General features: G+C 39.6%; 1 protein-coding gene across 7 annotated transcripts in view; it reads left to right on the forward strand.

Moving 5' to 3' along the window:
* The window catches only part of LOC122551062 (protein furry homolog), a 350,939-nt gene that overhangs the window by 68,269 nt on the left and 258,080 nt on the right, over positions 1–24,590 (forward strand). For all 7 annotated transcript variants that reach the window (XM_087988218.1, XM_087988219.1, XM_087988222.1 and 4 more), the window contains one exon: positions 5,127–5,326. In XM_087988218.1, the coding sequence (XP_087844344.1) occupies positions 5,127–5,326 (200 nt within the window). The remainder of the gene's footprint in view (positions 1–5,126; positions 5,327–24,590) is intronic.

Raw genomic sequence — 24,590 nt, forward strand, 5'->3', positions numbered from 1 at the left:
AGAATTGGAATTCCAATCACTGACACAGACCCCTCCTCTCCCCCCACACACACCAATTGTTCGACTGTCTCCCAAGAAGTCTACATTTCACATTAAATAGGAGTCATTCCAATGGTGATAATTTGGCATTGCATTTACAAAATGCCCTCTAAGTGGAGCGATAATTGTCCTAATAGTCACCCATCTCCCTGCAGCAGTCAACTTTGTTTCCTCCTCTCCCTGAGAATTTCCTCACAGTTGGAAGGATGTATGGGAAGCATCTTAAAGCATTTTCCCTCCTAATTTCCTAATGCATCACCACGGTTTTGATGCCCCCTGTCTATGAAGCCATGAATGTCGGACTGTTTACGCTGTCAGACCTGCTGAGTGATCCCAGGGACTTGTGTTTTCATTTCAGATTTTCAATGTCTACGTTATTTAGCTTTCGTAGAAAATCAGGCTGACCTACTTTAACATAAGTGTATCATTATTTTCACTGCTTCCACTCAGCCACACCATCCCCAAACAAATGTAAATAAAAACAGAAAGGGAGGGCCTGACGAAAATCCAAAGCAAAGCATTGCGGATGCTGGAGATCTGAAATAAGGAGAGAAGTTGCCATCCTGGCAACATATGTAGAAATTCAATGTTAACATTTTGAGTCTGATATGAGTTTTCTTTGGAGTTTATAATTCTATAGAAGTATCATTTCGGATCTGAAATATTCATTTTGCTTCTGTCTCCACAGATGCTGCCAGACTTGCAGCACCACAGAGTTCAGTACTTTCTGTTTTTATTTCCTAAATTCCACATGTATAGCCACTGACTCCAGGGATTACATTAGTGAATACAATCCACTAAATTGCAAAATAGAGGGTGTGGTCTAGTATTAGTATTCTAGCTGACTTGTAACAGCGTCACTGGGCACAGCAAAATGTGCCGGCCTTAATTTCTGCAAATCTTTCAGCTGACCCACTCTCAATTCTCTACGGCGCATTATTGGGTTGTTCAATATTTTGAGAAGTTAAAATTTTCTGTTTCAGAACCAGAATTCTAAGCAGGCGGGGTGACCCTGTCCCCAGTTATAAAGACTTGACAGAGCCCACTCCTGATTGGTTGTCTCACCCCATAGTGATTCAATGACCCTTGAGCTGTTAGTTGGTTCATGGGTGACTTCCATTGAGAAGAAGCTCTGTTTGTAAGAACTGCCAATCAGTCAAATGGTCTGTGCTATGTAGTCCCAGCAATGCTACTGGAAACAATGGACATTACTGGGACTGCTGGAGAATACAATTCCAGTGTACAAAAATTATCAAATGCTGGTCAATTTAGTTTTGAATTCTTAGCATTTTCTTTGCCTTTTTCAGATCCCAGTATTTTCAGTACTCTTATTTTTCATTATGCAACCAATTTTGATTGAGCATTTTTTTTCAGTTTACTTTGTGTCTTTGCGTACACTCTCCTGCTGCAAGTTGTAAGTTAACCCTCACCACTGTTATGCACCTCTAAACTCGACCTTGCTTTGACAACTGTCAGCAGCACCACCTTGACCTGAACCAGTGAAATCTTGAACCTGGTCAGAAAATAACAATCTTGAAGGTATTCATTGCTTTTAAAAGGAGTTGGGAAACAAGTAAGTAAATAATAACTTAAACCAGACCCCACACGCAATCGGAAGTCTGTCTTTTCTAATAGTTGAGAAATTAGGATTCTCAAAAAGGCTTCCCCAAGTTGTTTATGTTGCCATGTGTCATCTACCATCTGTTTGTACTTCAAATAATGGCACATCCCAACTGTGTCACAGCTTAGGCATATGTTCCAACAGCTCTTTTTGCATTCCCCACCTTGACTGGAACCAACCTTTCCACTATGTATTCTTCCATTGAAATTGCTACCTTTCTGATCTAAACACTGATTTCCCACCTTTCCTAGTCATCACCAGCAAGGTGACTTTATACTTAGTTCTCTCTGTGATTGAGATTTTATGCGTGTTATAAATCACAGACTTCCTTGGGTAAATCTGGGACGCCCTTTTGTGAAATTGATACAGTGGCATTAGAATAAATATAGATTTATGTCATTCATTCCTCAGTTATCTAACCTATCCCATTACCTTCCCTCACCTTCAAGCTTCTACCCATGTCAGCAGCTAATCAGTAACAATTAATGCTAAACCTAAAAATGAACTTGTACTTCTTCCACACCAAGGGATTCATTATTTAAGTACCAATGCTGCTGTGTTCCTACTAGGTGCAGCATACTCATCTGACTCCAGCACCAATCTTTCTGTAGTCCCAAACTACTTGCCTCTGTCATGTTCCAAATAATACATGCAGTTTACCTCCTACCTACACACTGTAATGCATTAGCGACCATTTTGCTCAGTATCTGTATTCTGGAATGTTAGAAGAAGGAGATAAAAATGTGGTTAATGCTCACATTGTTCATACATTCTATTCTTCTGTCCTGAGAGCATCTGGACAATACGAGAAAATCATTTACAGCATGGATATGGCCAACAACAAATCTACCGCATTGTGGTTAAAATTAAAACATACGGAATTACTAATCTACATAATATGAACATAACCAATTATTCTGAGCACACAAATAACACTAGTATTTTCACAGTATTGGGGGAGATTGCTGCCTTGAAATAAAAGCCATTGTAAAAAGCATTTTGCTTTAAGTTCCATTGAAATTGATTCCAAATGCAATAATTGGACAAACACAGAGATCCTATTAATTTAGAAGAGTGCATTTGGGTGTCTCTTTAGATATTGCTGTAGCTGGCCATATAGTTTCTGAGGCCAATCTTGCAACATTTTACTAAACTGTTTGACTCTTGTGTTGGTCTTCTTTCTGACTCAGTTCAAGATTACTGGAATTACAGTGATATCAGACACATGTTGCATATTCATTAGACAGCTGCCAGTCTCTGGCAGGTGAATACGTGGACCAGAGTGAGTTGGTCTGTAAAGATCAGGATCGGGTGACTTGTGGCCAGAACGGGGCAGTCATTGAGTTTTACAATATTGATTGCTCACTTCGTTCTTGCAAGGCGTATGCATTACAAGGCTAAATTTTCAATCATCTCTGGAGGTAGTCTTGTGCATGTGTATACTGAAAGTAATGCAGATCAATCATCTAATACTTTGATCATGCACTGGAATTTATTTTGAAGAGGGAGTGAATCCGACAACACAGTTCCAATCAACTCATTGAGGAACTTGTTAAGAGGCTACAGAAGGACAGAGTCAATTTTTCAAAGCGAAAGCAAACAGAATAGGGCTCTGGTGGAATAGTAGCAGTGTCCAATGTTCCCTCCAAACTGCACATGCACAGTGGCTTAAAGGTTCTGCACATTGGCATCAGCATGCCACCCATAGCATGGCCTTCTAGTTCAGGAAGTCATTATCATGTACAGACCTCAGAGGTTCATAAAGCCAACAAGAAAAGTAGAGGAAACCTGTCTCCAGGATCATTCATTTTTCATTCTTATCTTACCTATCCCATCACCTTCAAGCTTCTACCCATGTCAGCTAATCACTAACAATTAATACTAAACCTAAAAATGAACTTGTACTTCTCCTGCATGAAGGGATTCGTTATATATAAACACCAGCGCTGCTCTGTTCTTGATAGATGTGCCATACTTGTCTGACTCCAGGATCAATCTTTCTGTAGTCCCAAACTACTTGCCCCTGTCATTTTCGAAATAATACCTGCAGTTTACCTCACAGCTGCACACTGCATTAGCGACCATTTTACTCAGTATCTGTATTCTGGAATATTGAAAGATCAGGAGGTCCATGTTCAAGTCTGACCTGCCTAGGACAAGTATCTGAACATGTATATTTTAAGCTAATCAAACAGAAAGCATCAAGGCTCTTATACCACAGTAGTAGTGTCACTATCTCTCGGCTAGAAATACTGGGTTCAAGTTCCATCTGCTGCATAGCTGTGTCATAATACGTCCGAAAAAGAGACTTTAAAAACATTTTCGGAGTTCTTGTGGTAGTGTTCCTACCCCAAGCCAAAAGATTCAGGTTCGAGTCCCACTTGCCGGGGAGATGGGTCACACTGTGTCTGAACTGGTTGATTTTTAAAAAAGCACATTAAGAATGAATGATCTTGGGCACATATGTGTGCCTGACATCCATGCACGATATTGGGAAGGTGGGGGAGGAGAGCTGTTACTATTGATGCTGAAATAGCTTGGACAAAGAAGGATAATCAGATTGAGGTGTTCATGCAATGTCAAGAAGTTACCCATGCTTGAACAGAGTGGATTGATTAATTGAGCTGTGAGCATCTGGGCACTTGTGTGGACCATGAGGCTGCATTCCTGTCTGCTCCATTCCTGCAGGCAGTGGCAAGACCAGTATTGACAGCCATTTGACTTTTAATATCACCCTCCAGAACTATTTCACACCTCCTATCCCTAATTGTATGTTGAACTTGCCCCTGAACCAATTAAGGTTTTCCCTCATAAAATTGCATTCCAGCACTGCCGACTTGGAGGGTCAACGTCCAAAAATGATCTGGCTGTCAGATTCTCAACCGAGGATTGAAAATCCACCCAAAGAAAATCAAAGCCAATATAACTGATGCAATCAATTTTTGTTCACTGGCTACTTTTAGATCACAACAAAAAAACACAAACCATGCGGACCATTTTTCAATTTCCACCTCAGGACAAGAGACCAATGTGTTCTTTTGTGCCAGTGTGCATGAAAACTAAAAAGCAAGGCTGACCCTATTCAACCTTTAGCCTTTTTGAATGTCTTGCAAGTCCTGTGGCTAACATCTCTTCAACATCAATGCTGTTTAGCCTGACCAATGATCTTAGCTGAACCTTCCTATTCTGTGAAGCAAGTAACTCGATGTGGATAAAATGTATGGAAGAGGAATATTTCGAATGCTTCTTTTACACTTGCACTGAAAGATATCAATGCTCAGGCTTTTAAATATTTCATCAGAAAAGAAAGCTAGAACGGGCAAGGTTTAGATGCAATGGATGATTAACTGCTGCTACCCCATTATATTAATGAAGTGCAATCTTGAAAACATGATTTTTTTTAAAGGTTTGAATGCTAAAGGTGCTGTTCAGACAGTTTAATGAATATTGTGTTTTTCACCCCCAGCTTCTCCAGTTGGCAACGGATACATCAAACCACCAGCAACACCTGCGAGTAGCTTACAAGGTGACAGAGGACCACCAACCATGATGCCCATAAATGTTGACCCCGATATTAAATCAGGCGAATATGTCTTAAAAAGTGTATTTGCCAACTTTACTACTCAAGCTGAAAGAAAGATTCGTATTATTATGGCCGAACCATTGGTAAGCTGGAGAAAGAAAAATAGTCTCTGATCTGTAAAATGTATAAATTCTTGGTAATTTTCTTTCTCAGAGCTAGCTTTTTTTTAAATGCTTTTGGCAATTTCATGTATAAATGTTAATACAGAACTGTTTTAAAAAAAATCCCAGTGTTGTTTCTTGACACTGCTGTCAGATAAAAATTAAGATGCTTTTAAAAGCACAAGGGGATGAAGCATCTTCTTCAGAATATTACACTCATGAAGCATCTAAGTAGTGAGTCGAGATTTACAATTTTAGCCATCTATCTGACACTTGTGCAAAGTTTGAATGTTGATAGTTTGGATGCATGTTTTATTTCATAGAACTTACAGTCTCAGCATTCATTTGAACTCTGAGCTTCTCCATTAAGAAAGGAATATCTCACTGGCATGAATGTGAATCTGGCTACAACATGGTTCAATGACTTGCCTTCCAACATGTGATTAAACTGTTCGTATGAAGTAGTTTTTGTTCTCAACTTCTTGAAGTCTCCATCTCTCTCCTTAGAAAAGCTGTGAGAAGTTATCCTCCTCTAGCAAACTGACTCTGCTCACTAGTGGTAGCTATTGCCCTATTTAAAAGTCTCCCCACTCCAATTTCTAACCCACCTGAAGTATGAGTACCTATACTGGACCTTGAGAGAGGAGGGATTGTGAAGATGCCTCTTCAGAAGTACTCCCCACTAGTGATGTCTAACTTTTTAGGTCATCTAATTGTAGGGAAGAACCTGGAGGAGATGGATAGATGTTGATGATGGAAGAGGCTGGACAGTAATAGATAAGAGGCATCAGAGTGCAAGCTGATGTAGTTTGGCTGTGTGCTTATGGATTTCTCAGAGGCTCTTGAAAAGATGCAGATAGTTTGCAGAGTGTCTGTATATGTGTCTAGCCTGAAAATGCTATGCATGGACTCTAATCTAAAGCTCTGGCTTCTCTTGTTATTGCTGCCCAATGACATTGATGATTTTGCTTCTTTCCTTATGGTTGTGCACTCATTACCTTGCAAAGAGAGTTTTGAATCTGCAGATGTGTGAGGCTACTGCTTGTTACGTACATGCCACTTATCTAGCAACATGAGTCTCGCTTAGATCTTCTTGTTCATCATAGATAAACTAGAACTTGACTGGAACTCCAGATGTCTTGTCCTTGCCTCACACTGGCATTGCTTAACTGATGATATCAACAATGCATGGACTTGTGGGTTTTTATGCAGGCCCATAAATCCTTGATTGAGTTGCTGAGTGTGTTTCCCCATGAAAATTACCAATCTTTCAGTGGAAGCATGTCATGAGTTCAAAGAGAGAGAGGTCATGGTCTGTATGGAGTACACTTACCATACCAGGTTGCCTCAACCCTCAGGAAGCCCTGTCAGATCTTCATGCCCCTCATATTGGATATCCAACAATATCTAAGTGGATATTGCTGCCTGATGGATGACTCCAGAAACGTGTCATTTTCCTGGAATTCAGCATCATCGAGATCTGTCTCATAGCTCTATGTGTTAAAAACCTGGAATGCCTCAGCCTCTAATAATACTTTGGTGATTGTGAAGTTCCGCTACCTTATTGATGTAATTATTTTGCTAGATGTGTGCAGTCCCATCACACTCTCCTCCCACCAATGCACAACAGCCCCTGATGTCCTTACATAGTTCTTCAGTTGGCATTGCAGGTGTACGTGTACCATAATACAACAACCTTGGAAGCAGAGGTCAAAACTTTTTTTTTAAAAGGATTCTTCTTGAGGGCTTTTTGATTTTTGGGGGACACTTCTTAATTTTGATGTGCTCCTTTTTCACTAACTCATTACCTGATGTAGTCAAATAGTAACATCAACTTGTATATTTGTGTCTATCTACAAGATGCTCTGCAGAAATTCACCAAGGCTCTTTAGACATTGTCTTCCAAACCTATGGCTACTTCCAACTGGAAGGACCAGGGCGGGATGTACTTGGGAACAGCACCACCTGCAAATTCCATTCCTTGTTCTGACTTGGAAACATATTATTGTTCCTTCAGTGTTGCTGGGTCAAAATTCTGGAATTCCCTCCCTTCTGGCATTCTGGGTCTACCTATAATAATGGACTGCAGTAGTTCAGGAAGTGACCTCACACCCACCTTCTGTTGATTGGGAAATTTGAATTCACTTAATAAATCTGAACTAAAAATGCTGGTGCAACCACTGTCAATTGTGATGGAAACATAAAACCCATCTGATTCACTAATGGCATCTAGGCAGAGTAACTAATGAGATAATGTCCTTGAGGCAGGCAATCAGACATAGAACCTGATTCTTTGCAGCTGATTGGGATTGGTTTTTGCTCAACTACAGAGAAAAGAAGGTTTGGTGAGTTTTTGTTAAGTGGTTAAGGTTGTTTTCTTAATATTTAACATGGTACACGTTGCTGACAAAGTTAATAAATTATGTAAAAGGCAGCACAAAGGATCTTCTGGATACCATTGTGTTCCCGGGCAAAAGCATCCACAGTAAATGTTTGAAGTTTCAGCAGCTTCAGCTCAGAGTTTGATCTGGTGAATGAATGACAGATGCTGTCTTGCTTCAGAAAGAATGAAGGTTACTTGGATTCTTTCTACTGGAAGACACTTTGGATAGTGTAACCTGATTTGATCAGTGATCAGGGACAAGAGATTGTGACTGTAAGACAGCCACATAAGGGAACCCAGAGATTGGTAAAGTAGGAGTGCTAGGCTCTGCATGTGTCTAATATTAGTCTTGTTTGAGGTTCTATCAGCATATTTTGGTAAGAGTGGAGACTGTATAGTGGATGTGCAAATTAACAATGGCACAGTAGTACAGGAAGCCATTCAGGTTGGGGGAACAAAAAAGCATAGTTGTAGTAGTAATAGTACAATGAGAGTATTAATACCATTTTCTGCAGCTAAGAATGAGCGTCCATATGGCTGTGTTGCCTGCAAGTACCAAGGTTCAGGACATCTGCATAAGGCTAGAAAGAAACTTGTAGTGTGAGAGGGGAGGATCCAATATTCTTGGTCCACGTAGGAACCAATGACATGGATGGAATTAGAAAGAGATTCTGCACAGAGAGTGAGAGGATCTGGACAGTGCGTTGAAAAGCAAAACCTCAAAAGTTATAACTTCTGGATTATTACCTCAACTGAGTATAACTTGGTGCAGAATACACTTAAACTTAAAGGGGTGAATATGTGGCAAAAAGGCCGGTGTATCAGAAGTGGGTTGAGACCTAAGGGACCATAGTTCCTGACTGAAATTAAATTCTACCATATTATGGTCACTCTTTCCTCAAACTACTTTACAGCAAGATTGTTAATTATCCCTTTTACATTGCCCATACAAGATCAAAAATAGTCTGTTCCCCAGTTGGTTCCTCAATGTACTACTGTAGAAAAATCTCCTTGCATGTATTCCAGTAATTCATCCTCCAAAACATTAGTACTAATTAGCTTTAACTAGTCCATAAATAGATTGAAATCCCCATGATTACTGCATTATTCTTATAGTAACCTGTTCAAATAGCATCCATTTCCCTCAAAGCTTTTCTCTTGCACCTTTTCAATAAATGCTGGCTAATTTTAAGTGATGTCAAAAAAGCTGAATTTCTGCATTACCAGTGTCACCTATGCATCATTTATTGTGCAAAATTTAATTTCTGCATTCTAATTCCTTTACTTATGTATTTTCCTTCGAATAACTGGCCAATTTAATTTCCTCTTCTTCTATTTCAATTGCTCTTCTTACCTGTTATTCCTTTGATATGTTTTTCTTTATTTGTATATTGACTTCATCTACTTTTACATTCCTTACTTTCTCTTCAATGTAGTTTTCCCATGTATTATTTCCTAGAGTAGAGTAGCTTTTATTTGTCATTTCTACCTTTTACAACAGATATAGTAAAAAGCAAGACAGTGTTTCTCCAGGACCAAGGTGCTACATGAACAGCACAAACTACACAATCATACAAAAGGTGGCATAAAGTGCATAAGAAGTGCAAAACATGCAAATTACAGTGTAATAAAAGAATGATAATTAATAGACATTGTTATAGCAGCAGTTAGAAGTCGTGCAAAGAATTTTAGATGGAAAACAGTTCGATCATGCAGTGTTAAGGAGACTGATAGCTTGGGGGAAGAAACTGTTGCACAGCCTGGCTGTGAGAGACCAAATGCTCCGATATCTTCTGCCAGATGGCAGGAGGGAGAAGAGTTTGAGTGAGGGGTGTGTGGGGTTTTCCACAGTGCTCTTAGCCTTTTGGATGCAGCGTGTGATGTAAATGTCTTTAATGGAGGAAAGAGAGACCCCGATGATCTTCTCAGCTGTCCTAGTTAAAATGACTCTTCCCACTTTACCTTTTTTTTCTGTCAGTACATTAGTTCCAACACAATGTTAGGCTGTCAGTGAGAAAATATTCACAGCATTATTCATTTTATGTCGGTTGACACACAATAGAGTATCTTAACAAGAAACTTGAAGTTTCATTTTTTTAGGGCAATTTGATTACATTGCTGTATATCCCTGCTCTATAATGAAGTTCCAGCACGTTTTGTTTCATCAAAGAACCTTGTTTAATGCAAATTGGACAAGGAAATTGGCTATCTGCTCATGATCACTAGTTTTTCATTAGCAACAAAGCCTGCCAATAGAAAAATCAACTGCTTTGTGTGAAATAGCACAAGGCTACTTTAAACATAATTTTAAAGCATAGCAGTTATAATTCATCCATCAATCTCTGCTTCATCTGATTTCAAAATGTGGTTAATTAGTCTTCTTAGATTGTTTCACAAGAATCACAGTTGTTTCCCATACCAGAGTGAGCAACTCTGTACAATAGTTATGACCCAGTTAAATTGTATTAAAATTTAATTGACTATCACAGTGACTTAAAAGAGATGTTGGCCTAGAAAATTGGTGTGCCTATTTTCTCACTTCTCGGAATGGAATCAAATGAAAAAAGGTTGAGTATCACAGACCATCTGGAGATAACATGAAGGAAATAAAGATTGAAAGATACAAGTTTTTGTCTACACTGAGGGAGCTGAGGGGAAAGTTTGGCTTAGTGGAAAGCCATAAAATGTAAGCAGCAGGTTCAATAGTTTGTGGCAAATACGTTTGTGAGCTTCTTGCATTTATTGTTAGAAATGAGAGTATAGCGGGCAGAGGAGACAGGTTTAAGGAAATGGCTTGTAGGAGTCCAGCTGAGGGTACTAGTAGATCAAATCAGCTGACGAGTGAAGAATAATGAAAGTGAAACCCAAAGACCAAGATAAGTGGGTTTTTAAAAACTGCTCCTTGTGCTTGTCTTTTACTTCCTTCCATTTCCTGTCCAGCCCATAAAGCTTACCTTTGTAATGATTATGAGTCAATTTTTACATTAGTATTTGCCATGTAAAATCACTGTCTAAATATTTGATAATAGCCATGTCCTTCTGAAAATTTAATATTTCCATCATTATTATGGATTATAATGAAGTAGACTCATCATGAAAAATCTTCCTGGGTGGAGGAATTCAACCTGCCTTTTCCAAAGTAACTGATGTGGTTAATTTATAAAATAAGGATTGAAATAAAATTTTAAAAGTTCAGAAAAATAGATATCGTGGACGTTGTAACAAAATCATAATTCTGTTATGGGTCGTCAGCATTACCGCTAAGGCTCATGTCTAAATGCCTCTAACTGAGTGGCTTGCTCAGCCATTTCAGAGGACAATTGAGAATAAATCATACTTTTTTCAAAAATCATTAATTGGATTTGTGCACTGCTGACTAGATCATCACATTGATGTTCCCGTAAAAGTTAGGAATCAACCACATTGCTATAGATCTGGAAGCACATGGAGGCTAGTCCAGGTAGGATGACGGAATTCCTCCTTTTAAGGATATTAGTGAACCACATGGGTTTTACAACAGTTGACAATGATTACTTGGTGGCCATTAGGCAATCTTCTTATTAAATTCAGATTTCAATATCTACCACAAAGGAATTCAAACATTTAAACATTAACCTGGGCTTCCAGTAGATTACTAGTCCTGTGACATTACCATTAAGCTACCATCTTCCCTAAATACAATACTGATGTTCAGGTGTCCCATGTAGACCACATCAGGTGGGGATAGCTGATTTCTTTCCTTACAGGACTGCAGTGAAGAAGATGAGCTTTTATGACAATTTATGGTAGTTTATGGTATCATTACTGACATTATATTTATATTTTTAATTGAATTTAAATTCTGTCAGCGGCAGTAGGATTTGAACCAGTGACCCCAGAGCATTAGTCTGGGCCTCTGGACTACTAGTCTACATAGCTGCATTACTTACTCATTCATTGGGGTATATATGATTATCTGGATGAGATAAAGTGGGTGATATCGGGAAGTTATGTTAAAGATATATTGGAACTAATCACTAGAAAAAAAACTGGTAAATGGGGGAATGGAGAATAATTTTCAGTTTAATGAAGGCAGTAATAAAATCGATCAGAAACCAAAGAAAACAAATTTCCTCTGTGAAAGTTTTTCTTGAAGTCTTACATTGTTTTTGAAAATTTGACAACAGTTAGAGAGGATGTTTAGCCACATCAGTGGATATCAGTTTACAAAAATTCCTGGCATTTAACTTGTGCATCAACAGTAATTAAAATGTAGAAAGCTGTGGTCCATCTTCTTTGTAATTCCATAACATGTTGGACATGAACTGCAGCTGACTAAGAATGGCATATAGGTGAACCCCTAGCTACCATGACATCATTCAGTCCTAGTAACTGAATTGCTGCGCTATTTTCAAACTTTGGCAATTAAACATATTTACTTGTCACTCACCCAGCACCATGTGTTTGGCTACAAGGGGGACTCAGCACTCACATTCTTGAAAGGACTAGATAACAGTTTCTGGTGGATATGCTTTTGACCTATTTCTCCTTCAGAGTTTGTGGAAGCTGTACTGTTACATTTCTCTGAAAAGGACTCTTGATCTTTCAAGAAAAATACCCAATAATTAACTGAAAGAACTATTCTACAAGTTTTTACATTTTTAAATTGAGCATACTTTAATTTGTATGTTATAAACTTACAAGAAGTACTATTAATTCAGTACTATAGTTTAGAACTACATATGCTAATAGTACAGATTTACTTTTGTTTTCCACCCGAGCTTTTCTTTATCTTATTCTTAAAGGTTCATTGGTTTTTCAAGGTCCAACCCAAAGATATACCAGACTCCTTTAGAATTCAATTTAATTTTTTTTTAGTATTTTAGCTATTCCCTGAGATGTGAACTCTTGGAGGAATCCTTCCATAACACTCTGTCTTAGCTATCCTTTAATATTTCTTCAAAACCTCACAACTGTGGACTTTCTGCTCAAATTTAAACTTCACTGCATTCTCCAAATTGCTTGTTTTTTGTTCTGAGGGTTACTCTATATGTCTTCCTCTGATTCTAAGCTAAACAATTCTTCTAGTCTCTTTCTTGTAAGGTATTCCGTCACCAAACTGAGCATGAGCTTCCATCTGCTTTGTATGCATTAAACAATAAAGTTAATGTTTTCATTGTTTAAGGTGCAGGCCTAACTAACATTTCTTTCTTACCTTTTGGCTATCTGTTTCTAAAACTGAACGGCTAACTGCTTGCTCTTATGAGCCAGCACACATCCACATTCTACACAGAAGTCGGTTCCCTGCAACCTATCTCCATGGCAATGTGGCAGTCTTCCAAACAGGAATGCAAATTAATTTTACCCAACTATTTCATCTTCAAAAACAACCCTTTGATTCTGTTGAAGAGTGTGGTGCTGGAAAAACACAGCTGGTCAGGCAGCATCCAAGGAGCAGGAGAATCAATGTTTTGGGCATAAGTCCTTCATCAGGATGCTGCCTGACCAGTTGTGCTTTTCCATCACCACACTCCTCAATTCTGATCTCCAGCATCTGCGGTCTTCACTTTCTCCTTTGATTCTGTGATTCATATAAATAATTTGTATCTCAAATGGAGTTCACAGCCATATCTGTCAACAACTACCTTGTTGACAACTGGCTTGTAACTCATTTTCTTCTGAGAAATTCATAAATAATTCAAATGTTTTAAGGCAAGTGTAGACTTTCTAGCGCCATTAATCTTAGAAATGGCTAATCCATTATGTAGTGTTTTCACACTATTAACTCTGAGCTTTTAAGGTAAATGCTACTTTTGAGATGTAATTACCTCAAGCTTGTTTGATTTGTATTCACTTTAAAGTTGTTTATCAGCACCTAACCAGGTTTTTCTATTTATCTTTCATTTAACACTTATGACTATCTGGTTCATAATTCATATGTTTTAGAGTATTACTTTAGTTTTAGAAATTGAAGTGTTAAATATGAGATACAAGAGTACATTTGCTTAGGAAATTGGGTTGCACCACTATATCTAATATACTAACATATACCATCTAAACAGGCTTAGTTTAATTACATGTAAAAGATAACTTGTACTTAGTCAGTAGGGTCAAAGTTGATATTCAAGAATGTAACCATTGGATGACCATTCATTGCACTTCTGGTAGAGCCAGAGTTCTGCATTTATCTCAACAAAATATTTAAATTATTCATTTGGAATTGAGATGAAAAGAAGCTGGGAGCAGTTTGTAAACATGGGGATTCCTTAATAGGACCCAAGAAGTCTGCAGAGAAGGCAATTGGATCCAACAGAGAAACAGATTATTAATTTACGTTTCAGGGCTGAATCTTGCATTTTGTTGGCTAAGTCTGAGTTGTAAAAACAATGACTGCAGATGCTGGAAACCAGATTCTGGATCAGTGGTGCTGGAAGAGCACAGCAATTCAGGCAGCATCCGAGGACAGGCAAAATCGACGTTTCGGGCAAAAGCCCTTCATCAGGAATAAAGGCAGAGAGCCTGAAGCGTGGAGAGATAAGCTAGAGGAGGGTGGGGGTGGGAGAGAGTGGCATAGAGTACAATAGGTCAGTGGGGAAGGAGATGAAGGTGATAGGTCAGGGAGGAGAGGGTGGAGAAGAGCTTCAGGGCTGAGGAAATGACCTGGGAGTTGCAATGAGAGAGAGACTCCCTGAGATTCTTGTAGAGAGAGGAGGAAAACTTCTTCAAGGCAGGCATCCTTGCAAGAGGATTCGCAGTAGGGTTAAAATCAACGAGGTAAAAACAATGACTGCAGATGCTGGAAACCAGATTCTGGATCAGTGGTGCTGGAAGAGCACAGCAATTCAGGCAGCATCCGAGGACAGGCAAAATCGACGTTTCGGGCAAAAGCCCTTCATCAGGAATAAAGGCAGAGAGCCTGAAGCGTGGAGAGATAAGCTAGAGGAGGGTGGGGGTGGGAGAGAGTGGCATAGAGTACAATAGGTCAGTGGGGAAGGAGATGAAGGTGATAGGTCAGGGAGGAGAGGGTGGAGAAGAGCTTCAGGGCTGAGGAAATGACCTGGGAGTTGCAATGAGAGAGAGACTCCCTGAGATTCTTGTAGAGAGAGGAGGAAAACTTCTTCAAGGCAGGCATCCTTGCAAGAGGATTCGCAGTAGGGTTAAAATCAACGAGGTAAAAACAATGACTGCAGATGCTGGAAACCAGATTCTGGATCAGTGGTGCTGGAAGAGCACAGCAATTCAGGCAGCATCCGAGGACAGGCAAAATCGACGTTTCGGGCAAAAGCCCTTCATCAGGAATAAAGGCAGAGAGCCTGAAGCGTGGAGAGATAAGCTAGAGGAGGGTGGGGGTGGGAGAGAGTGGCATAGAGTACAATAGGTCAGTGGGGAAGGAGATGAAGGTGATAGGTCAGGGAGGAGAGGGTGGAGAAGAGCTTCAGGGCTGAGGAAATGAGTTTTTTTTTGGAGGGGTTTTCACCACGGGGCCAGGAATGTTTTCTCAGTGTCTTACCAAACTGGCATCATTATCTATCCACGCTGCCCCTATGGCATCAATCACCTCTGTTTCCAGCCCCACCTTACCAAAACAACCTGCTACTCAATGGATACACTGAATTCACTGGCATCTCTTATCCAAAAGCGAATGGAAACATACGCATAAATCTTGTGTCTTGGAGAAGACTGGAATACTGAGGAGAATTGAACTAAATTCCAGAGAGCCAAAACATACTTCTGGTTTTGCCCCTGAATAGGAGAACTTACATTCAAGGTTCATCTGATTAGAGACAAGGAGAACCGAGATTCTATTATAACTGGTTACAAACTATAGTTTTGTTAGTTCTGCTTGTTTTGTTTAATTGTGACACAGTTTTGTTATTTAATCACTGAACATTTGGATGTCACTTAAATGTTGATGGCCACTGATACAATTGTGATGTACATTAATCTGTGAGTCAAAAGTCATACTTCTACAATTGAATGGTACACCAGCAAAACACATGAATTATAGAATTGAATTGTAGTGATTGAAACCAGGAGGATCTTATTGACTGTGAGATCCTTGATTGGGCTTGTTACCCTGATCCAATCAGGGAGCCATGGATAACAGATATAAACAAGGGATTTATTTCCCCCTCGAACTCTATTTTGATTTAATCCCTGCCCTCCCCTTCACTGTTTGATCACAGAGCATTGCCCTTTGATGTTTGTCACTGGCCACCCGGGTGTTTTCCTATCTTCCTGGTGGTGGAAATTGAATAAAGATTCGTGCACTTTGTGTCTTTCACGGTGTCTCACACCTGCACACACACACCATGGGTGCTGGGGGAAAAAATAAGCACTACCGAGGTTAGGCGGTAGTGTGGGGGTTAATTTAAAAAAAAACAAAAAGAGGATAAACAAGGGATTTATTTCCCCCTCGAACTCTATTTTGATTTAATCCCTGCCCTCCCCTTCACTGTTTGATCACACAGCATTGCCCTTTTTTGTGAAGGGCACTGCTTGTCACTGGCCACTCGGGTGTTTTCCTATCTTCCTGGTGGTGGAAATTGAATAAAGGTTCGTGCACTTTGTGTCTCTCAGTGTGTCTCACACGTATACACACACACCATGGGTGCTGGGGTTAAAATAAGCACTACCGCGGTTAGGCGGTAGTGTGGGGGGGTAAAAATAAAGAGAGAAAAAAACCCAAAAAAAACCAGGAGATTGTAAAAAAAATAATAAACAAGGGATTTATTTCCCCCTCCAACTCTATTTTGATTTAATCCCTGCCCTTCACTGTTTGATCACATAGCATTGCCCTTTTTTGCGAAGGGCACTGCTTGTCACTGGCCACTCGGGTGTTTTTCTATCTTCCTGGTGGTGGAAATTGAATAAAGGTTCGTGCACTTTGTGTCTCACACCTGCACACACACACCATGGGTGCTGGGGAAAAAATAAGCACTACCGTAGTTAGGCAGTAGTGTGGGGGTAAAAAAACCAAATAATAAGCAAAAAAAAAAAAATAAACAAGGGATTTATTGACCCCTCCAACTCTATTTTGATTTAATCCCTGCCCTCCCTTTCACTGTTTGATCACACAGCATTGCCCTTTGATGTGAAGGGCACTGCTTATCACAGGCCACTCGGGTGTTTCCTTTCTTCCTGGTGGTGGAAACTGAATAAAGAATCGTGCACCTTGTGTAAAGAAAAATAAAAATAAACAAGGGATTCAGATAGTTTGCTGACTTCAAGGACTGACTCTCAGCTGGCTGGCCACAGCCAGTGTACTGTACATATATAAACAAAGGGTGACTTGGTGACGGGATCCCAGCGTCTGTGCAATTATTTCCACAATTATTTGCAGCATTGTGTTGTTTTTCTTGAGAGTAGCTGTAGGAGGGTACAGATTTTACTACCAGAGGCTTACACATTGTGATTGTAGTACTTCTACATCTACATTGTGACCATGAGATACAGCTAAGGTTGCAGAGAGGGAAAGTTCTGCATAGATGGAAGAAGGGAGCTTGACAAAGAATCCCATTAATGGTTTTTGGGAAGAACATTTCTGTCTATGCCTGGTCTAGGAACAATGTCTGAGGAAATTCACAGTCAACAGGAAGATGGCCATTGAACTATTTCACCATGTGTTACCTGGAAATTCACATCGTGGCAGTGTCAGCCCTGCTGTCATAACCATCAGGTGGTTGTGCCTTAAGTGTTTGTGTAGTTATACTCTTCTAAGCAGAGTAGGGAAGTCACACTGCAGGTATACAAGGTGCTGGTTAGACAATATCTGGAATACTGTGAACAGTTTTAATCCCTTTATTTAAGGAAAGATATGACTTCATTGGAGACAACTCGGAGACGGTTCAACAGCTTGATCCCTGATTAAGAGGGATTGTCTCATGAAGAAAAGTTAGGAGGTTTGGATTCTACTCATTGGACTTTAAAAGGGTGAGACATAATCTCAGTGTGAAACGTTTAGGATTCTTAAGGACCTTGACAGGGTAAGTGCTGAAGGAACGTTTCTCCTCATGGGAGAGTCTAAGACCAGAGGGCATAGTCTCAGAATTAAGGGGCACCAGTTTAAAACTGATGTGAGAAGGCATTTCATCTCTGATGGTTGAGAGTCTTTGGAACTCATTGCCCCTGCTCAGATAGAAAAGTTTTAATCAGTGTGGAAATTAAGGGTTTCAGGAAAAGGGCAGGAAAATGGACATAAGGAATGTTCCCATGATCCTATTGAATGACGGAGCAGGCTGAAAGGATCTAACAGCCTGCTTCTCAAATTTATTATATTCTTATGGAAATTATCTCCTTTTTTTTCAGTATGCTATTCATTGAACATATGGAAGTTCACAGAGGCTACCTACAGCAGAGGTGTACAGTGAAACCTCCTTGATTAGGAGGGGGATGTAGCATGAAAGGACCATGGCTTCTCCAGCATTGTAGAATTCCCAACGATGCGAGCTGATATTGATTGCACATGTGGTTCAGCAGCCCCACCCCCTCCCCCAGGCAACAAGAAGAGGTACAGGAATCCCAATATGCAATTGGTCTGTCACTATGCCATGAACACCCCCAAATGCTTATCAGTAGAAAACTACTCACTTTCACTTGTAGAGACTGTAGGTAGCCTTGCAGAACACCACTGAGGAGCTGTTCCGGTATGGGCTGCTGTAATCTGGGCACTGACAAAGGTGTGTTAGTGATAGAAGGAATGCTGTCATCTTGAGAGAGAGCATCAACAGTGCCATTGCCACTTCCAGAGGATGGAACTTGCTCAGTTTTAGTCATTGTTAGAGGACAGATTGCTGGACTGCAGTCAGAGCCTGCACTGTCTGTGAGCACTGAGATCTGGTCATTGCAATAGTCAGAGCCTGATGGGAATAAGCCCTTATCAGGAGATTCTGTGGCAGTACTGAAATGCTAAATGGTTTTCCTCTTGTGCTGAATAGGAAGGTGAGCTCCAGTCACTCCATCAGCATTAAGTCTGTTATGCTGTCATGGAATTGGCTACCTCTTCCATCGTGAAAAAGATAGATTCCAAGTTGTAGAGCCATGGCAGAATCTGATTTCTCCATGCTTCGTGACAGTGACAGATGATTTTCTGGTAGACATGGCTACATACTAAACATCTAAGTGTATTTGTTCATTGGCTTTTTCTCATTCAACTCTTTAGTAAGCCCTCTCTAGCAGTACAGATCTGCAACCTCCCTTCTAGTATTCTGTCATATAAGCTATTCTTTCCAGCTGACTCAACTGCCATCCACAGATGCCCAGTTACTCACTACCTGCTAATTCTGATTCCATAGTAGCCTCTTAGGTGAATTCTATGCTAATGTTATGGACTAGGCCAGACCACTCAAAATGTTCTTAAGCAGGCAGCCCAGACCATAACTTTGAAATTTGTTTCAGTAAGTGTATGTTGAGGTTACAGGTTAAGTTAGCAAGGTTGACTACCAGGTTTAAAACAGACAAAAAATTTATTCACAAAATTACACAATGAAACATGAAGAACAGAATAAAGAATCCCTACAAACTCAGTCTATCCAAACTAGACTTAAGTATGCCGTTCTGAATATACACAACAGTCCCAATAAGCAAACCCCCTTTAAAACACAGTACAAAAAAGGGTCAGATGCTTACAGGTTGAAGTTAGAAGGGCAGATGAGAGAGTTTCCACTCAGCTCACTGTTGAACTCCCAACCAGTTCTGGACTAAACTAAACCACTCAGTTAGAGAGCTGACCACTCTCCTTTCATTCTACAGGTCACTTCTAAAACATGACCACTTTGGCCTGAAGTCTCATCTGTTTACATATAAACAAAAGGCCTCTCAAAGTCCTTTCCATCTCTGTATCTAACCAGTCTGATCGGAGCCCAGCCTGGTTTATTACCCCTCTGAAAAAAATCAAGGTCAGAGTATCCTTGAGCCAAAGAACAGCTTTTAGGAAAAGAAAGTACTAGCTTTGTGACACTAGTATCTGAATGGGTGGCTGCTATTGTAGATTAAGTGATGTCACTTGTTCATCACTGTTGAGGTTGCCCTCTTGGGAGTGTTGTGCCTTGCCAGGACAGTGTTCCTAAGTTTCTGAAAGCAAAAAGGTCAGAGGGACAAGTCTGAAGTGAAGGAGAGGAGGAAAAGGAGTGCCATACTCTCGCAGTTTACTTTTGAGGATGAGTGAGAGGAATGAGTTGAGCACTGGCATAAAGCAGTAACTTATTGTCATCCTCAATGATCTTGTGATGTCAGATGCCATGGACATTGTTGCATCAGACCCCATGGCTTGCAGCTCCATCTCTCCTACCACGATCAGTACAAGGAGTCTGCCGGTCCTCCATCCTGTTATCTTGTCCTGTAAGACAGAGGATAAGATGTTTACACAATGTTTTGAGTGGTGTGCCTGTCAGAGCAGAATTTTTACAAATTATGTCACAAGATGAAACCATTGCTTACAAGGCCAATATTTATTGCTGATTCCTAACTCTCCTTGAGCAGGTGGGGGTGAGTCACCTACCTGGTGGTATGCAGAAATAGCAAGAAATAGAGATGAGATTGGCAACATCAGAATGTGTGAATAAGTAGGGTAAAATATGCAAATGTTTGTTGGGAGTCCTGAATGTTGGTGGGTCAGTGTAGTAATTAATGTGAGAAGTTGGTGATTTGGTCAGTGTGACACTTAATGTGTAGGTCCATTTACTAATATTCACCACATATGTGATGTAATTAAACTTCATAGAAAGATAGAAACATAGAAAACAAGAGCACAGGTATGCCATTTGGCCTTTGGAGCCTCTTCCACCATTCAGTATGATCATGTTGATCATCTAACTCAGTACCCTGTTCCTGCTTTCCCCCCCCCCCATAACCATTGACCCCTTTAGCCTTAAGAGCTATATTTAACTCTCTGAAAACATTCATTGTTTTGACATCAACCACTTTTTTTGTAGAGTAATCCACAGGCTCACCACTCTTAGTGAAGAAATTTCTCTTCATGTCAGGTCTAAATAACTCAGCCTGTCAATGTAGCGCCTGGTTTTGAATTCCCTGTCATTAGGAACATCCTTCCTACAGTTACCCTGTCTAATTATTTTAGAATTTTGTAGATTTCTGTAAGACCATCCCTCATTCTTCTAAACTCCAGTGAAAATAGTCTTTTGCAATGCTACCAGATTCCAAAAACCAGACTCTAGGAATTTCCCCCTTGTACCAGCTTCCATTCTCTCCTGCCTTGCAGGTATCCTGGACCCCTGCCAAATCATGACCTCTTTTTCTGTTTTCCTCCATCATTAGTGTTTCCAGCACCACATCTGTTAACCAAAATCCCATCTTGGTCTGGTGCTCCATGTGTTTAATCTTCAACAATCTTCTGATACTTAGTACAGTTCTCTTTTAGAGGCACAAACTGCCTTTTAGCTCTTAAGGTTAGCTAAACCATTTGCTATCCTGCATACTCTTTTATGTCCCTTTATTGATCATGTGGGCAGACATCAGATTGCACTGTGCTGCATAAAATTTGCATATCATCTAACTCCAGGGCACAATTTACGATTCTGCACCTAAAGGTGCAGACTAATTTCTTGAAAATAACTTGAGATTCAAATAATAATGCTTTATTACACTCTTCTCTGGCATTGGTTGAATTTTAATAAGTACAGTTTTCTACTTTTTTGAGGTAGACAGCACTTACGAATAGCAATGTCTGTGATGTCAATTGGATTACAATTTATTACTATTTAGCACTCAGCTCTGAACAGTTTTTAGTTTTGCTAAACCAGCTAAAACAATTTTTGTTCTGGAAATTAAAAACATTGTTGTATGACAACCCCAAACGTTTTCCTTTTTTCCTGTTCTATATAATGGTTACATAGGACATATTTAATAAAATGCAATTAGTTCCAGCATAACATGACTCCAACAAGTTACATTCACTATCTTAACAACAAGTTAATTTAGAACAGCATAAATTGATACCAATTTGAATTTTACAAATTCACCTTCTGGTACATGAAGTTCCACAGTAGAAATACAAATTTAGGAAAATTCATATACAGTATCATTGAGAGATTGTTCTCATCAAATATCAGGGGAGTAAAAGTAATCATTGTAAATTATTAAAATGGAGTTTGGAAATCAGCATCCAATTTGGAAAAGAAAATTGGATAAATTGTAATGATAGTTACCATTTAACTGTTGCTAGTTTTATGCTTAGATCTGTTGAGACATAGAAAATAAGAGCAGCAATAGGCTATTTGGCCCTTTTGAGTCTGTTCTGTCATTCATTACGATCATGGCTGATCATTCAACTGTTTCTGCTTTTCCCCCTTATCCTTTGATCCCTTTAACCACAAGTGCTCTACCCAACTCCTCCTTGAAATCATAGAATGCTTTGGCTGCAACTGCTCTGTGGTAGCGAATTCCACAGTCTCATTACTCTCCAGGTAAAGGAATTCCTCCTCATCTTGTGTCCTTAGACTGTGACCCCAGTTCTGACTCCGCTGCCATCGAGAACATTGTTCCTGCATCTATCCTGTCTAGTCCTGTTAGAACTTTATAGGTTTCTATGAGATCCTCTCTCCCCTCATTCTTCTGAACACAAGCAAATACAATCCTAGTAAACTTAATCTCTCCTCATATGTCAGTCCCACTCTCCCAGGAATCTGTCTGGTACTACTGAAGACCAGTGTCACATCGACATAGAATTTTTTTATGGCTCTGCATTGTGATCTCTCGTGATTTGAACATTATTGGGAAATCTGAAGTACAATTGTCCTTTGTTAATATCAACAAATGAAATTTTTTTGATAAACATGCAACTTCCCAAAAATGCATCAAATTATTTAACATAAAATGAATATAGGTGTGAAATACTAATCATTATTTGTTTTTCTGCAACTTCTGCAGTTTAAAATGGAACCAAATTGCCAGCTTGTCTAAGTTTTGAGAATATTTATGAAGAAAATCTGTATCCTCTCTGTCAATGGACCACAAAAAGTCAAGCATGCGAGTTTGATGGTTTTGAGGAGTAGTCAATATATTTGAGTATAAATGCCAATTACAGTTGCACAGAATGATTATTAACTGCTTGATTGTCTAGTTGTTAATCTTCAGTCTGATTGCAAATTGTTACTTCTTGGTTCATTCCTTGACCAATAAATGTTTATTAATTTACAATTTCACTATAAAAGGGTTGCGGCGCAATCATTCCTTGAAGTGGTTTATTCAAACACTTTTGCATGTGGTAATTTGTGTGAATCAAAAGTTGCACTTGCGGTTCGAAGACAGCTGTGTTATTTTGGAAACATTTGGATGTAATGTCAGAAGGATGTGATCGTTGGTATTTGTGTGTACAGTTCTAAAACAAAATCATGTTCTGTGTTTGAACATTAATACTAGACTTCCCTTGGTTTCACAAATATGAGGTTATGGTTAATCTTCATTTCCGCGTGGTTGTTCTTACTGAGTTTTTTTTATTATCCAACAAGCTACTTTTGATATAGATTATTTAACAATCAAGCATTAATAGTATAAATTCCTAAAATACAGTCCTTCCCAAGGTTAGACTATTATGTAGCTATTCATGTAAACAACGAGTTGAACTTACCAAAACTTGAAGTGTTTCTCTCTGTGAGCTGTAGCATGTTATCTCACACAGTTCTGTGTTCTGATTGACAGTCATAGTAACTGCATCTACAAGAATTGAGCTGCACAGATTACCTGACCTTTACATCATACCATATCAGCACCCTGTCTGAGGGGGTGGTACCCTTTTCATAAAGCCTAGCTAACATCTTGTTATTGTTAAATGTGGGAAAAACACATATTGGAATGTATTCAAACAGTGGAGAGAGGGTCAATCAGTCAGATTGTGGTGTAAAGTAGCAATACATTTCTGAATGTGAGCATATATATCCGATGAAGTGTCACACATACTATCTGTGTGTCTTCAAAAGCTGTTCTCATTCCATTTAATATAAAGGGCTATTCGTGGCTGGCAGTGATTTTACTGGTGCACAAGTGGGCTTCAAATCTGGTGCCAGTGGTGGAAATTGGGAAGATTCCACAGGATAGTGTGGCTGCGTATGGGCATGCATACTTAATGAAATGAGCAGCACAGGCTACTTTTCATTACATTCTGGCTGAGCGATAGTCATTGTAACTGCACCTAAAAGAATTGAGCTGCACAGATTTACTTCACATTGTACCATGTTAGAACCCTATCCAAGGGAGTGCTACTCTTTCCCTAAAGCCCAGCATAGCCTAACATCTTTTATTGTTAAATTGGGAGCTTTAACGATTGGAACATAGAACAATACAGCAGAACAGTACAGCACAGTACAGACACTTTGGCCCTCAATGTTGTGCCGACCTTTTATCCTACTCTAAGATTAAACTAACCTACACACCCTTCATTGTACTGTCACCCATGTGCCTATCCAAGATTTGCTTAAATGTCCCTAATGTATCTGACTCTACTACCACTGCTGGCAGTGCATTCCACTTACCCACCACTCCCTGTGTAAAGAATCTACCTTCGACGTGTTCAAATGATGGATAGAGGTTGCAGATTATAGCTACTGAAGCTATGCGCCCTGAATTCTGAGGAATGCTAACCAAAATGAAGGCCTGGAGGAATAAGCAGCAAGTTGGAGCTGTCAGGTACCTGCTCATACTTCTGTGCTGGGGAATTGTCACCATCTAGTTTCCCCCTCTTCCATGAGAGGATATCATGTGGCTTTTAAATAAGGTAACAATAAGTAGTAATGAGATGTTAATGTATGCAAACGAGTCCCTTGCCACCCACTTAGTGGCTTATCTCACCATTCAAAACTTGGATGGAAAATTGGACTTCTGTTCTTGACAGCAAGAATCATGTTTTCTAAATCTCACAATATTTTCCCA

Source organism: Chiloscyllium plagiosum, unplaced genomic scaffold, assembly GCF_037043375.1.
Source record: "Chiloscyllium plagiosum isolate Xiang-an unplaced genomic scaffold, Cpla_swu_hap1 HiC_scaffold_6, whole genome shotgun sequence".
NCBI lineage: Eukaryota > Metazoa > Chordata > Chondrichthyes > Orectolobiformes > Hemiscylliidae > Chiloscyllium > Chiloscyllium plagiosum.